This window comes from Camellia sinensis, chromosome 13, assembly GCF_055761805.1.
Source record: "Camellia sinensis isolate YWXY chromosome 13, ASM5576180v1, whole genome shotgun sequence".
Lineage (NCBI taxonomy): Eukaryota > Viridiplantae > Streptophyta > Magnoliopsida > Ericales > Theaceae > Camellia > Camellia sinensis.
The window spans coordinates 110639351-110656680 of NC_138973.1; the positions used below are offsets into that span (position 1 = coordinate 110639351).

General features: G+C 38.3%; 1 protein-coding gene and 1 pseudogene across 6 annotated transcripts in view; both read left to right on the forward strand.

Annotated features, from left to right (window-relative positions):
* Positions 1-603: 603 nt before the first annotated feature.
* Positions 604-17330, forward strand: part of LOC114306608 (uncharacterized) — a 48052-nt gene continuing 31325 nt past the window's right edge. For 2 of the 5 annotated variants that reach the window (XM_082903163.1, XM_082903166.1), the window contains exons 1-7: positions 605-679; positions 6422-6499; positions 7126-7175; positions 7303-7356; positions 7587-7639; positions 10138-10210; positions 10335-10396. In XM_082903163.1, coding sequence (XP_082759289.1) covers positions 635-679; positions 6422-6499; positions 7126-7175; positions 7303-7356; positions 7587-7639; positions 10138-10210; positions 10335-10396 — 415 coding nt within the window. In that variant the 5' untranslated portion in view covers positions 605-634. Of the gene's footprint in view, positions 680-6421; positions 6500-7125; positions 7176-7302; positions 7357-7586; positions 7640-10137; positions 10211-10334; positions 10397-17330 lie in introns of all 5 variants that reach the window. The other 3 variants (XM_082903167.1, XM_082903164.1, XM_082903165.1) reach the window with 2 other exon arrangements.
* Positions 12873-15902, forward strand: LOC145806266 (ABC transporter C family member 14 pseudogene; annotated as a pseudogene). Its single transcript, XR_014349197.1, has 3 exons — positions 12873-13070; positions 13155-15471; positions 15612-15902. The product of XR_014349197.1 is annotated as an ABC transporter C family member 14 pseudogene (transcript).

A 17330-nucleotide genomic window follows, 5' to 3' on the forward strand; every position in this document is an offset into this window, starting at 1 on the left:
GTGGGTCTTTATGTAAATAACCCCTTTTTAAAGAAAAAATTATAAATATATCCCCTGAGATTTGCTTAAAATACAAATTGTCTTTTGTAATTTTGAAAATTACATCTCGTAGCCTTGAAATTTCGAATTTCATAACAAATGACTCATTTTATTAACAAATCATTAAGATAGTTAATAGTTTTTAATAATGTCAAAAATTTATTTTTATTACTAATTTTATTTATTGTATTTAAGAGTGGTTAGAAATTTCATTTTTTCAATTAATTATGTTAAACAAAAAAAAATTGACAACGAGTTATTTGTAATTTTTTAAATTATAGGGAACAATTCGCATTTTAAACAAATTTAAGAGGATGCAATTGTAATTTATCATTTTCTAAATTATATTTAGTCATTCATTTTATTAATTAAAAAGGTTAGAAATGTGATCTGATCATTTAATTGTTAAAATCTAATTAACTTAATTTTTTTCATAACTAAAAATTGCAAAATTTGGACTCTTTAAAAAATTGCAAAATTTGGACTCTTTAATTGGGGGTGAGCATGCTCCGATTTGAATTGGTTTGGGAAGAAATTAGGACCTATCCATTGTTCATGGTTCAATAAAAATTGAAATAAAAAAACCTTTAAAATCATGAAATCGATCCGTACAGTCACCATTTCCTACTCACACCTCAAAGTAAGCTTCTCTCTCTCTCTCTCTCTCTCTCTCGACCTGTTTGGTTGCCGAGAAAATTCTCGGAGGAAAGAATTGAACCGCCTGTGTTTAGTTTGCTGTTTATGTTTTTCCCTCGGTTTCTCCACAGCCAAATTGGCACAAACTTCAATTTCCTTCTTGTGTGTTCGTGTTGTATTTGACGTATCCTAAGCTATTATTATTGAGTGATCGATGAAAATTTGCTTGTCAATATGTTTGAATTCATATTCAAATAGGTTTAATTTGACTTAAATGGTGATAGCTGTTGCCTTTTGATTGTAATCGGACCTCCTCAAAGTAAGCTTTTCTCTTTGTTTCTGTCGACCTGTTTGGTTGCCGAAAAAATTGTCGGCAGAGAGAAGTGAAAAACCTGGAATTTGGTTGAGGTTGGAGTGTGTGTAGCGTGGTTTTGTCTCTTGTGTTTTTCCTCGGTTTCTCTGCTGCCAAATTGAGTACACTCATGTTTCTTTGTTATCCTCCATTGCTATTTCATGTCCAACAAATTAAGGCTTTGTCGACAAATTTTTAGGGACGGAATCACTTTTTACACGAAATATTTTTAGTAATGAATTTGGACATTTAGTGATGAACTATCCGATCAAAATTTTAGACTCCTTTTTTTGGTACAAAATTGTTGTCCCTGCAACATTTTCAAAATTTTGTCACTGAAGGTCTTTTTTGTAAAATAACTTTTCAAGATGGTTATACTGTGTTTAGATTATGGATTTGGATGGGGATTTGGCAACATAAAAGGAAAATGTGAATAAAATATTGTTATATGTCACAATTTTTTTCTATTTTTCTTTCCAAATTCTTACCCAAATCTATGATCCATTCACAGACTTAGTGACAACTCACATGATGACAGGAATTGACCTTCTAATGCTTTTTGTAACAAAATTCACTTTTGAAGATGAAGAAGTTTGGTTCCTAAAACCTTCATATGTTGTGCTGGTCTTGTGTTTTTTCTCTGTCTCTCTTTGTTATTTCGCGTTCATGTTATATTTTATATATTAGTTGAATGAATGTGTAGAATTGTCCCCCTCTCTCTCTGATAGGATCCTAAGCTATTATTATTGAGTGATAGATGAAAATTCACAGGTCAGTAAGTTTGAATTCAAATTCAAATAGGTATAATTTGGCTTAAATGTTTACAGCTATTGACTTTTGATTATATTTATAAAGTATAGAGCTTGGATGTCATCCTAAGGAAGAAATTAACCATTTGTCGGTTGTTGCGTGGAAAATGGCCAACAATATTGTAATTTTGATCAGTAAAGTCAAAAGTGTATCATATAGATGAGTATCTAAAGGGGATGCTTCCGTGTAAGCATGTACAAAGGTTAAACCAATATAGTCTAATGGCTCTCGAAACAAAAGAGGCTTGTATTCTCAAAAGACAAACATAAAAATGCCAACAGATTCTTACAAATGAAGAGAATCTACATATTGATGAATATTATTGAGTATAACCTTTCCAATGATGAATATTCTTAAGTAAAACCTTTCCAATGACCTAAACTAGGTAATGCGGCCAAAAAAAAAAAAAAAACAGAAGAAAAACTGTCTAAATGATTGCTCCCGAACTCCTTGAAACGTCATCCTATTCCGTTTGCTTTACAAAATCCACATAAAGCACAATGGAGCAGATAGTCAGGCTTTGCATCTTTGCTTTCCCACCCTATTTCCTTACCAGCCAAACATAACCCCGTCGCATCTATTTGAAAAACCTGCTCCATCCCAAACACTGTTAAAGCCAACCTCCGCAACTCCTAGCCACTTACAGTGAATAAACAAATGAGAAACTAATTCCTCATCATATTATAAAGGCAATACCAATTTACAACTATTGTCGTGTCTTGATGAGATTGTTGACTGTCAAAATCTTCTCATAAGCCACATTCCATGCAACAAATACAACCTTGGACGGAGCCCTAACCCTCCATCCAAATGCCTTTTCTCAAAAAATTCATCTTTTTACTATCTAAAAGAACCATATAAACAAACTTTACATGAAACCTCCCTTTATTTAATACTAGCCACCACAAAGACTCCACCCCTTCTCAAATGCTTATATAACTATAAATGCAAATTAAGAAGATTAGATAACTGATCCAGTTCCCAATTCTTACAAAGTCACCCTCAGTAGTGCAACATCCTAAAAACATCTATGCCTCGAGCATAATCTGCCGAGGTTTTTCCTTTTTTTTTTTTTTTTTTTTGTTGAATTTTTTCAGTTACAAGAAGAAAAATGGAAAGAAAAGATCTCTCCAACACCTCATCTGTGCACTACATATGCCACCAAAACTTTACCCAATCTTCCCTTCCCACCACCTTAAAGCTAGTACTTCTCAAGAAATCCTCCCAAACTAGACAAGTACCCTTCCGCAACCCTCTCCTATGATATACATCATCAGTTCCAAAGAAGTCCAATCACCCCAAGAGTTGTCATATGTTGTAGTCACCACCCTTCTCCAGTATGTACATCTCACATGCAAATCTCCATAACCACTTTTCCAAGAGGGTTGTATTGAAGATATCCACCGACTAATCCCTAAACCATCTTCCTTCGCCAGACTGCCACACAGTATCCCAATCCACAAGATGGTATTTGAACTCCTTCCCTACACCACCCCATAGAAAGTCTAGCTATAGCATTTTAAGCCTCCTTGCCACCGAGATTACAATTGTGGGTAGTGATATAAAATAGGTTGGAAGGCTTGAAAAGTACTCTTAATGTGTTGGATAGAAACTTCCTCTTCAACCCTACCAATCTTTTTTGGAACAGCTCCACTGTCCCATCCCAAACCGCCTTAGCATTAAATAAAGACCTTCTAACAAACCTACCTTAAAACCTTCCGTTAACCCCCTTAATTGTCCTACTAGTAATTCTACACAAAGCCTCCATAACTAGAATGGAAAAAAAAAAGTGATGACAGATTCACTTACTTCGAACCCCTTGATGTGTGAAAGAAACGAATTGGTGATCCATTCACCAAAACCGAAAACTGAATTGAAGACATACAATAATGAATCCATTGCCTCCATCTACATCCAAAACCCATCCATCCCAAGTATAATAGAAAATCCCAATCACATGATCATATGAATTTTCAATATCTAGCTTACAAATGACCCTCGCCTCACTAGTATGTATTATGGAATCAACACACTTACTAGGCACAAGTATGACCAGTGTTTTAAAAGGAGTGTGCGCCTAAGCGCGAGGCGTAGCCTTGCGCTTCGAACAGGTCAAAGTGAGGCACAATATGCAAGGCGCAGCTTAGGCGCTGAGGCGAGGGCTTTTTTTTCGAGCCGTGGGCTTCATGGGCTTTACTTATTTTTTTGCTCAAACTATTGATTAAGTGTTTTTTTTGTGGGCATACCCACAGGGATTCAAAGCTCTTCTATATAAAATGACCAAACGTGGTCAAAATAGAGCAGAAAGTGATAAAAGATTGATTGTTATGCTTTATATCTTTTGTTGGATATTATATTTCTAGTTTTTAGAAGATTGAATGTTATGTTTAAAGATTATCGGAAATGATTATGATTTTTGAAATTCTATATATATTTGTTATGTTGAAAAGTTTGTCTATTTTATAATTTTGCTTTTCTTCTACCACTTGCGCTTCGCTTTGGTGAGGCGCACACCTTGCCTTGTGCCTCTGACTTACGCTATAGAAGACCTTATCGCCTCAGTGCACCTAGAGCCTTTTAAAACACTGAGTATGACATCCAAAATCTGATGATCATGCATAAAAGCATTTTGAGAGTCAGAAAACATCAATTGTAACACATCTTTCAGATAGATGGCCAACACTTATGCCAACAATTGATATTCCCTACCAAGCAAAATAACAAGTTGAAAGTCTCTTCAATGTGCTCCACACACCCTTTATTAGGGATTAAAGCTACAAAGGAAGCATTCAAAGTTTCAAAGTTTTTTCAAACATGCGCTCGTGAAAATAATTCATCATACCCTTCATCTCCTCTCTCACCACATTCCAATAATTTAGAAAACTGGTCATAGTTATACCATCAGATCTTGGAGTTTTGTCCCCATTAACGTCCTGTAGGGCTCTAAGAATCTCATCTTCCAAGAAAGGTCTATCCAGCTGCTCCACCCCCTCAATTGATATGCTGCCAAAATCGATACCATCCATTCATAGACTCCACCCCCTATTCTCCTCAAACAAACCCACAAAAGCTTGCAATTCACTCCTAATCTCTAACTTCCCTAAGAACCCTTCTATCAATTCACACCCTCATGAGATTATTCCTCCGTCGAATATTAGCTATTATGTGAAAAAACCAATGTTCTTATCTCCTTCCTTAGTCCGTCCTTAGGTCACAGGGACCTAGCCTTTTGGTTTCCGACTAATTTGTTCTATCTTTGGTATTCTCCCATACTCCACTGCCTTCTCCTCTAACCTGCCATCATCCTCTGAAAGGCCATTACTAGCCTCTTCCTCGTCAAGACTTTGAATATGTTCTGGCATCTTTGCCTTAGGTACCTCTAACCTGCCAAACTCCCCATATTCCATCTTTTTAGATCTGCTTTTAAAAACTTCAACTTCTTATCTAGAACAAGGCTATGATTACCCCTAACTTGGTAGCCTCTCCCCCAATCAGGCATCTTGTTACAAAAACCATCGACCTGCAACCACATATTCAAATCTCATGTCATTGCGTTCTACCAATGAAAATTCAAATCTTATGATTGAGTGTCTTAATCAAGATAAAGAGCAATTAGCTCAATCTAAAAAACATGGCCACCAAATTGAGTAGAATCGTCCCGAAGAACAACCAGAAATTTTGTTTTGTTTTGTTTTGTTTTGTTTAGAGGAAGCTCACAAGATCAATAGTATGTCCCCAGGCATTGATAATTCTGTTAGTGGAATCTATGTTTAGCCATCTGAAAGAAGTTTGATGGTCTCAAATGAAGGTTCTTCAAGCTTGGTTCTTTCAGTTGTGAAGCTACAATACTTGTAGTTCTACGAGTTTGAGTTGAGCATAAAGTTACTGAAGCATCATGAGAGATCAATAGAATTTCCCTAGGCATTGATAATACGGTTAATGGAGCTCATGTTTATCAATTTGAAAGGAATTTAATGGTCTCAAGTGAAGGTCCTTCAAGCTTGATGCTTTCAGTTGTGCAGCTACAATATGTGGAGTTGTACAAGGTCAAGGATAATTTTACTATAGCACCATCAATTTCTTTAAAGAGGTTATCAAGCTTTCACAGCTTAGTCAGTCAAACAGGACCGTGCTGGTGATGGAAAAAATGTTTTTGAAATTAAATTGTAAAGTCTATGATGTATGAGAATTGAATCTTGGAAAATTCAAATATATTTTTCAACTTTGAGGACAAAGCTATTTTCAAATAGGTTTAATTAGGCTTAAATGCTGATAGTTATATTGCATTTTGAGTGTATTTTGATGTGCTTAATTACTCTGTATAAAGTGTAGATATTGTATGGCATTGTAAGGAAGAAATGAAACATTAGGTGGTTGTTAGGTGCAAGATCACCCACAAATGTGCTCAAAAGGTGAACGCTTGACCACCCAAGTGATCAAACCCTTTAATATTACCATATTTCTAGTTACATTCCTTTTGGAACGTTACAATGCTCTGTCTAAGTGTGTTGCGTCTGTGTGTGAGCATTTGATATTAACCTTTCAATTATTATTATTATTTTTTTTTGGAATTGATGGATGCAGGATAAGAACATTGATTTGTCGGCGAAGATTGAAGAAGGTTTTGGACCCAATGGGTTGGGAATTTTGTCGATATCAGATGTATGAAATGAATTTTTTCACATCTTTGCTTGAATAATGCAAGTCTATTTGTCATCTCTTGATTTCAATTTTGGATACATATAGACAATTGTATGCTCTTATTTGTTCAGTATGCTTGAAGTTTGCAGAACTAACCCCACTGTATAGATGAATTGTTTTAGTTTGAAAAAAATGTCATTCTTTACAATCTAATAACAGGAACCTCACCATATGTAATTCTTGTTCATGGTCCTGTTTGTAAAAATCCATGAGAACTTTTTTATATTATAAATAATAATCTTTGTTAGCCCCGGGATGATTGTGCATCAAAAGCTTGATACTTGCATCAAACAGTGTGTAAGAAACCATGCTGTCTATATATATTAACTTAGGAAAATTCTGTTCATACATAAAGTTCATATAAAAAAACTTTACAAGAATGATGTGGCAATGCCATTATTGTAAATAAATGCATCTTCATTGGTATTTTTTTGAAGTGAATGGTCCATAATGAGCCACATCATTATGTATGAAAATTTTGTATGGATTTTTTGTTTGTATAGCATTACTCATTAACTTATAGAGCTTGATAGCTGCTTTCATTTATTGGAACTAATCACTTTATATACAATTCGTGATTGCTTTAGGTTCCTGAGTATTCTTCATTGCGTCAAAATCTTCTGTGTCTTTCACCTAGGTATAAGCTGTTGAATGGATTTTCTGTATTTATTTTTGATGAATCTGCAGATATTAAATACAAGGATTGTTATTATTATTTTTTAAAAATCATAATACCTATTGGATTGATCTTTTTCTTTTATCAGATTAGCCTGTCTGCCTGAAGATGTGAAGAAAGAACTGGAAGATCCTAACAGTAGGTAATACAAGAATTGCTTTCTAATTTTCCACTTCTTTAATGGTCAGTTGTCACTCACTGCTAGGTATAAACAAATATTGTGTCCCTCTCTTTGCTTAAAATTGGTTACTTTGACAATAAAAGTTTTATCAAGTTTCAGTTTTTTTTATTTTTTTATTTTAAAAACAATATGTTTGTTTTCATCCACTTTTATCATTTCAATTTTTTTATAACTTCTGGATGAATGCCTAGGTACAATTTTGGATGGAGTCATGGGAAAGAGAAGCTAGAATCTGGAAAACCAGGTAGACTTGTCCTGAGTCAATTATGTTAGCCAATTATATGAGCTTATAAACAATGCAGCACTATGTTAACTACCCAAATCTAATCTTAAACATGAGGAAACCTCTATGGACCACTAAGTTGTTCTTGATTGACCATTAAATTGTTTAGGATTAGGTAAGAAGTCGAGTATGCTTTTTGTATTTTGCATCCTTTCCACAACACTAAATGATCTCTTCAATAGTTACTGCTTCAAAAATTGCTCTCATGCTGTTTTGTATATCTATTGGAAAGCTTCTTGCTGAAACATACAAATTTAACTCTAGGAATTCTATCATATGCTTTTCCTAATTTCAAAAAATCGTGTTCTAATATTTTCTTCTCTAGTAAACCATGTATACTAAAAAGTAGTTTTCTGTGGTAGCAAACCTCCTTGGATTGAAGCCAGAATGGTTCTCACTGATTCTACTTTATGGTTTTTCTGCGGTAGCAAACCTCTAAGCTCAAGTGCACGGTCGCATAAGTGACAATGTACTGTGAGTTCAAGCCTGATTTTCATAAATGCAAGCCCTGGTTGATCCAAAATGCTCCTGACCTCTACCGTGATCTTCTTGAGGAGGCAAGTGCAAAGGAAACTAATGAAGTCTCCAATTGCTTCCTGTCCACTCTAAATTCCAATGGAATCGCCCCTTCTGGTGGTTCTTCAATTTCAAAGGAAGAAAAAATAAAATGCCTTCCTGCGGGAAGATAGAAAAAAAAAATGAAAGAGAAACAAGGATTTGTAGTGTTAAATTTAGTGTAAGGCCTGACCGTTGTGTAAGGCCTGGATCTTTCTAGTGTTAAATTTAGTGATTGTTTAGAAGAGCATGGGAAGACGCTTGCCACTAGAGCCTCTGTTGTTAAGGGACCAACTGAAAAAAGAGTTGTGTGATGTTCAAGTAGACATAACATAACCAATAATGTTTTTGGAGTTCCTCAGAGACCAGGCTTGATGTGCCAGAATCTGTATTATCCTTTGTTGAGGATGAAAAAAGGGCTCCAATTGTTGATTTTTGAGTGGGGTGTGGTACCTTTCTTTCCATTGGCTTGACTCTTCATCAAATCTAGTGTACTCTGAAATCAAAGGGTTGTAATAAATAAAATTGAAGGCAGTGGATACTGTTCTTATATTTTATGCGTAGTGCTGTTTTTTTTTTTTTTTTTATTCTTTTTCTCCTCTCTCTCTCTCTCTCTCTTCTTTTGTGTGTGTGCTTGTGTGTATTTACACATCCACAGAATCAAAATAATGGGCTAACTAACAGCTTTCAAAATATCTAGAAGTATCTTTGGACATAAAATTTAATATTTTGTTGACCTTGCCAAATCAAGTCTTAAATCCTATCAAATGTGATCGGCTATATGAATTCTTCTTCTCCACTCGACTCTATCAATGGCCACTTGGTTAGTCAAATTAAGGAGATTTCTATTTACTACACTAGCCCATGTCAATATAGGTCTGATCCTTCCCCTAACAATTCCATCTACAGTCACTGTATCGCATCTCTTCACTACTGCCTTTGTTGGTCTCCGTTGTATATGACCAAACCATCTCAATCTATTCTCTCTCAACTTATCTTCTATTGGTACTACTCATACCAATTCACGAATATACTCATTCCTAACTCTGTTTTTTCTAGTCTTGCCACTCATCCACCTTAGCATCCTCATCTCAATGATACTCATCTTATCTATATGTTGTTTCTTAGTTACCCAACATTCTGTCCCATACAATATCACTAGTCTAATGGCCGTTCTATAGAACTTTCTTTTTAGTTTAGTGGGTACTCATTTACTATTTTGCTAACCTTAAGAGTGGAAAATGATATCACAAGTTTTTCTAAAGAGACTCAGCATTCTCAAACAGTAGAAGTTCATTTATTCACACTTCTTGCTGGTGAATTCCTATCTGGGTGATAACTTTTGATATGCCAGCTAAAGGTTATTGTTGTGGGGTGTTTATCTTTTTGGTTTTAGTCATATTGTGAAATATAGGATTTTTAATTTACTTCAGTTACACTAAATCTTTTAGTGAAATAAGAGTTATGATGACAACAACATATCTCTGATTCCAGCTTTATTTACCTCAGTGGCCTATGTAGGGAAATTAATTTAAGAATTATTCATATCCAGCCCATGGTTAGTCAAGCTGGTTTCAAGGTTGAATCTCCAATTTGTTTATCGTGAGACCTCAATTTTGCCAAGAGTGAGTGGTGAAAGAAGATTATGTTGCTAAAGAAGGAACTTTTAAGCATGAAATTTGACGAGAACTTGATGTGTTATAGCGTGTAATCTAATCAGCCTATCTTTTGGCATATTTACAGTAGTAAAGTGTAGATGCAAATTGATTATTGTTTGTATATATATGTATGCGTAGCACAAATATCTATATATAGATGTGAGGTCGAGTGTGTGTTAGGTTTAGTTCATGCTTTTCTTACACTTTGTATACCTGGTAGAGATTTTTATGCTTTTTATTGTGCAGACATCTTGAAAGGCTCTTTCTATGCAAATCCAATATTCGATACACCTACAACTGATGAATCTCTTGTTCAACGGTAAGTCTAAGAAAAACCTTTTCTATTTTTTGGTGCTTCTACATGTCTGTTGTACAAGGCACTATTGTGCACCACATATGGTGATGTGATTTCACAACTTCTGCTCTCATGTTATGTCTTCTAGGTACCCATCATATTGTGGATCAAATATATGGCCTGATAGGGCTCTTCCAGAACTTGAAGTGGGTATGTTTTCATCTAACTTTTTAATCACTAGAGCTGTGGATTACTTGCATGTGTCCATTTGTTCTTAGAATAATATCTTTGTGATTGTGATTTTGCTTAGCTGTCATTAGTTGTAGTTTCCTTTTGTGCCTTGAGGCTTCTATTGTACGTTTCATATTATAAATCTATAAGGGAGTGATGGTCTCATCATTCCCTGAGTTTGATTTCTCCTAAAATAAACATGGTATCAGAGCCATGTTCATCATCCACCTTTACCTAACGACCATAGTACCACCACGCTACACCGCTAAACCACCACACACCACTAGGACCACCCGACAGCCACCCAAGGCCCAGTCGACAGCCACCCATGCCCATGCGACACCACTAGAGTCTATTTTGGCTCTTCTACAGCCTCACCTAGGGCTCAGGACTTGGCCAGGACAATTTCAACACCTCCCTTGATGCTTGATTAGGGTTTCGGCAGCCTCTCTTTGCCCCAGCCTATGTTTTGGTTGACCCATTTGGTTCTTTGTTTCTCCCTTGCTACAAGTCTTCACTTTATTACTGAGAGTATTTCAGTCCCTGTTTTGATTGATGGTACCTTCTCCCTATTTTTTGTTTAATTTTTTGGGTCAATATATGGCCCTAATCCTCAGCCTTGACTGATTGTATCTCTCCATCGTTTATGGTTGATGTAGAAATTTAATGTATAAAGAGAAATAGAGAATTGTATTATTGATTTATTTTTGTTATGTTTACAATGAGTCCTATATATAGAAGATTAGAGGAGGTAGGTATGTAGTGGGTGGAGTAGTAGGTGGAGTAGGTGAAGTGGGTGGAGTATGTGTAGTAGGTATGTAGTGGGTGGAGTAGGTGAAGTGGGTGGAGTAGGTGTAGTGGTAGGTGTTGGTAGGTTTTAACAGCCCCCCGCAAACTCAAGGGGGATAGGAACTAACCAACTTGAGTTTGGAGAGAGTAACAAAACAAGAAAATAGACTAATACATAAAATAAAAGAGGATAGGAGACACTGTATGGTCGTGTCAGACCGTTGGTGAAGACACTGGATGGTTGTGTCATAACGTTGTAGAGGACACTGGATGGTTGTGTCAGACCGTTGTAGCAGATAAAGGCTGGACAGTTTATCGGGTCATGCCGGACCGTTGGAAAAGCTAACCGGAATCAATGTCGGGACAGTTTTATTGGGTCATGTCGGACCGTTGTAAAAGTCGCACCCTCAAAAGGTGTGCCCAATTTTTCAAAAGGCGTGCCATCAAAAGGTGCGCCCATGTTGTCGTCGAGCGCCGAGCGGCGCATGATGCGCGTGTCTGCCTTGGCTATTTAACCAAGGTTGAGGCGAAGGCTGTGCAAACCAGTCTGAAACCGCTGAACATTTGCATTCTGAAATACTCTGTAAACACTCTGTAACCAATCCTTCTCTGAAAGTACCAGTCGGAAAGCGCTGCTTCGCTGAAACACTCAGCAACTCAAAAACATGGCCTCTTTTTCCCGTGGTCTGCTCACTCTCTTTCCCGACCTTAACGAGTCCACAAGAGAGATAACCGGGGCGGTGGCTCGGGAACCCCAACCAAGCGCCCCTGGTTTTGCTCCGTTGAACTTTCCGATGCGGTCTGTGGAGCAAAAAATGGCAGTGCAATCTGATGTTGAGGCCAATCAGTATACATTGAAGTCATGTGTGGAGACCATGACGGCGGTCACAAACTTGTCGCACCGGCTGCAGAGTAGGACAAATGAGGTGCAGCAGTTAAACGCCCAACTGGCTCTGCTCCAGCGCATGTATAAGGATGCGCGAGCAGAGATATGTGTGCTGAAAGCGGAAAACAAGGAGCTGAAGCGGAAGGCCACCGTGATGTTCTGATTTGGAGGACCGCCATATGCTGCAGTGGAGGAGCAGGGGGGAGTGGACGTGCTCGGCGGCGTGGGAAACACGGAGGCAGCACCGGCAAGGGCCGCTCAGGACGGAGGCAAGAAGAAGAGACCGGCGGCAGAGTAGAGAAGAAAAAAAAGGCCTGCTTGTGGATGTGGTTATTTTGTTTTGGTTTGTTTGTTCTGCTTTTTTTTTTTTTTTTTTTGGTGTAAAATTGTGATCGGGGTTGATCCCTGAAATGAATAAAGCAAGTGTGTTTGGCAAACTCGAATGGTAGGTGTGGTAATGCAGAAAAATCAACTGGAATGAATTTTTTTTTTTTTTTTGTGAAAATAATAATAATAATAATAATAATAATAATAATAATAATATTGGTATCATGGAGTGGGCAGTGGTACAAAAATATTGTGTAGAAAAAGAGGGAGATGGTGGAAAATTATTGTTTAGACAGAGAGAAGGCATGTGAGGTGTAAAGTGGAGGACAAAATAAAAGAAAAAAAGGTGAGAAATGTGATGATTTCTTACATACCGTATCATCTTCAACCTTATCAACAACAACAACAACAGATATCATCAACAGCAACAACAGCAGATTCAAGGTTCGAGTGATGAGAATAGGACGATCTGGATTGGTGATCTTCAACAATGGATGGACGAAGGTTACATCAACACCTGCTTTGCTCACACTGGCGAGGTTAACTCTGTCAAGGTTATTCGCAGTAAGCAGACTGGTCAGTCAGAGGGATATGGGTTTATTGAGTTCCTTTCTCACACAGCAGCTGAGAAAGTTCTGCAGAGCTTCAATGGTACTACAATGCCAAATACCGAGCAAACTTTCCGCCTAAATTGGGCAACCTTCAGCGCAGGTGCGGCGCCGCCAGCAAGAGTAGGGCGGAAGCAGCGGAAGCAGAAGGGGCCAGAGGCGGCAGCCCGTCATAATTGATGGGGTTGACATTTGCAAGTTGGGCCTTCATGATCTTAGGTCTCAGTTTGGGATCATCCCTCAGGACCCTGTGCTTTTCGAAGGAACGGTTAGAAGCAATATTGATCCCATTGGGCTGTATTCAGATTCGGAAATATGGAAGAGTCTTGAACGTTGCCAATTGAAAGATGTTGTGGCTGCAAAGCTTGAAAAACTCAATGCATCAGTGGTTGATGGCGGAGACAATTGGAGTGTGGGACAGAGACAGCTTCTGTGCTTGGGGAGAGTCATGCTGAAACACAGCAAGATTCTGTTTATGGACGAAGCAACGGCTTCTGTCGACTCCCAGACCGATGCTGTCATTCAGAAAATCATTCGCGAGGACTTTGTGTCGTGTACAATAATCAACATAGCTCACAGAATACCCACAGTTATGGACTGTGACAAAGTGACGGTTATGGATGCTGGATGGGCAAGGGAATATGAAGCCCCATCTCAGTTGCTCGAGAGGCCTTCGTTATTAGCCCAGCAATTCTCAGATTACTATGCATTTAGAGGCCATGAGGTGTACCAAACACCATTCAAGGAGGGGAAGAAAAGAGGGTCTGAGAAGCTTGATCAGAAGCAGGTTGTCCATAGGAAGTCCATTGATGCATTTGGACAGAGGACTTCACAGTATAGAGGTGTCACAAGGCATAGATGGACTGGTAGATATGAAGCCCATCTATGGGACAACAGTTGTAAGAAAGTTGGAAGAGGCAGGAAAGTGAAGGTATGTGTACAAAATTCCAGCGGGCAGCGAAGGCACGGTTGCCGACCGGCTGCCCGCCGGTGAGAAAACAAAATACGGGCCTAAATCTTATGGCTCTGATACCATGTAGAAATTTAATGTATAAAGAAAAATAGAGAATTGTATTATTGATTTATTTTTGTGCCTTGATTCCAGTCATTTTTCCTTCTTCCACTAGTAGTGATTGTTGCAGGTTATTGTTTAGATAGTAGCATACTAAGATGGTTGAACTTACGAGTGAATCCACCACTAGTTCCTAGCCACCTAAAGGGGAGAGTCCCATTATGACTACTGCATAAGAAAACCTTAACCCTAGCCTAAAAATCACCACCTCTTTGTTTAATGGAAGGAACTATCTTGCATGGTCGCAATGTCTGACACTTTTCTTGAAAAGCCGAGGAAAAATGGGTTATGTTGATGGGAGAATCCAAGCTCCTAGTACCACTGATCCTAGTTATGACCAATGGGAGATTACAAATTCTCTGATTATAGGGTGGCTCATCCACTCAATGGTTCTTGATATTTGGTGAGGGCTACTTATCTATGGATACAACTCAGGATATTTGGGATGTTGTGGCTACTACCTATTCCTGAAAGGGGAATTTTTCACAGACCTTTGAGTTGCGCCGCTCAATTAAGCGCTCAATACAGGGCGAGATGACCATCCTTCAGTACTTTACCTTCCTCAGTAATAACTAAAAACGTCTGGATCATCTTCAGGACTACAAATCAGTCTACTCAACCGATTCTGTAGGGTACCGCAAATTTATTGAGTAAGAGAGGGTCTTCAAATTTTTGGAGGGTCTCAATGTGGAGTTTGATCCTGTTCGAAGTCGTGTCCTTGGTATGGATGTTCTCCCTTCCTTTCAGGAAGCGTTTGCTTATGTTCAGAATGAGGAGAGTCGCCGCTCAGCTATGCTGCCTTTTGCCTCTATAGAGCACTCCGCCTTAGTCTCTGCTCCTCATAGAGATGGAGATCGTCTGTCCTATGGTACACGCAATCCTTCTGAGAATGATACTTTGTTCTGTGACTACTGTCGACGGCCTAAACACACTCGGAAGACATGTTGGAAGCTTCATGGTACTCCATCTGGGGGTTGTAGTGATCGCTCTGGTAGTCGAGGGGGTCGATCCGGACAGTCTAGAGGACATGGGTCTAATCCACGTGTCCATCATTCTAGTGCAAATGATACACATGACTCTGCTCCAGCTATCTCGTCTACTGATATTGTGTTTGGTATGTAATCTTCTGAGTTTGAGGATGCTCTACGTTACTTGCTAGACCGCCGGCCTTACACAACTCCTACCGGTGCAGGTAACTTAGCCTTTTTTACAAATGCTTTCCTATCTCATAAAACTTTGCCTTGGATTATTGATTTTGGTGTCTTGGATTATATGACTGGATCTTTTGATCTTTTTTCAGAATATGAGCCCTTTTCAAGTTAGGACAAAGTTAGGATTGCTGATGGTACAATTTTTTCTGTTTTTGGGAAAGGTTTAATCTATGCCACATCTTTATCTTTGTCATCAGTTTTATATGTTCCCAGTTTCTTTGTTAATCTTCTATCATTGAGTCGTCTTACTCAGGATTTGAATTGAAGCGTAACCCTTTTTCCCGATCATTGTCTTTTTTAGGACCTTATCACGAAGACGATTGGCAGTGGTAGAGCAGAGAATGGTATCTGCATCTTGGATCAGGCATATCACATAGCTCATCATACCATATAGTCTCCAACCACCAAGGATGACGTTTGGCTTTGGCACCGGTGTCTGGGACATCCATTTTTTTTATTACTTAAGCATTTGTTTCCTTCTTCTTTTAAGAACAATAATGTTTCTGAGTTTAATTGTGAGTCGTGTCAACTTGGCAAACAACACCGAGCTTCTTTTGCTCTAAGTATTAATAAAAGTTTCGTTCATTTTTCATTGATTCGTTTTGATGTTTGGGGTCCTTCTCGTGTTGTTTCATTAAAAGGCCATAGATGGTTTGTCATCTTCATTGATGATTTTTCTCACACTACTTGGGTGTATTTACTAAAAGGAAAGAGTGAGGTTCTCTCTATGTTTCAAACATTTCATTAGATGACTTACGCTCAATTTGGGGCTGTTGTAAAAATTATGCATTCAGATAATGGGGGTGATTATATTGATTCGGGGTTAGGGAAATGCTTCAGCACTTATGGCATTATTCATCAGACTTCTTGCACCAACACCCCTCAGCAAAATGGGGTTGTGGAACGCAAGAATCGTCATTTTCATGATATAGCTCGTTGCATGACTTTTTGTATGCATATGCCTCGATCTTACTGGGGTGAAGCTGTCCTTCCCGCTGCCTGTCTTATCAATCACCTTCCCAAAACCCTCTTTAGGTATTCCTTGGCTCTCAGCCCGTGTCTTCTATTCCCCTCAAAATTTTTGGGTGTCTGCTTTGTTCACAATCATTCCCCTACTCGTGGTAAATTGGATCCTCATTCTCTTAAATGTGTCTTTCTTGGGTATTCACCCACTCAAAAAAGGTATTCACCCACTCAAGAATGTGTCCATGGATGTCACATTCTTTGAGTCCCAGTCCTACTTCTTGTCCTTTCCGGTTTCCGAGTCATCCCTTCGAGGGAAGCCTTGGTGTGAAGAGATTCTTGGCATAGAAGTATTACTTGTTTCTAAACCTTTATGAGTCGTTGAAGCTGATACACTCAAGGAGTAAGGAAAAGTTTATGTCAGGGATAAAGAAAGACAAAAGGCTACTTGGATTCAAGAGACCACTTCTCCTGATCTTCCACTGTCGTTTCCTTCAACTGATGAGAGTCTAGGCAACTCTGATAACCTTGAATGCACAAATCTTGATATTCTTATTGCCCATCGGAAGGGTGTGAGGTCTTGTACTCAACATCATATCTCTAATTTTGTATGCTATTCTAATTTGTCTCCCTTATATAGAGTCTTTGTGTCATATTTTTCCTCTGTTAGTATACCTAATAATTTTCAGGATGCTCTTGCCACCTCTGAGTGGAAACGTGCCATGATTGAAGAAATAGAAGCACTTCATAAGAATGATACTTGGGAATTGACAGAGTTATCCAAGGGCAAACGAACTGTGGGATGCAAGTGGGTGTATATTGTGGAGCACAAGGCAGATGGAATTGAAAAGTTCAACCCACACTTCTCCTTAAACCCAGGTATTAAGGAGAGGGAAACTAGAGCCTTATAACCAGTATAGATAGGGAAACTCTAGGCGATGTGGGCCACATTCCAACACACCTTCCTGGATCACAACATATTGTAGTCGGACAAACGGCACACCAATCACAGGCCCAACCAAGTTCTGACACCAAATTGAAAAGTCCAGCCCATACC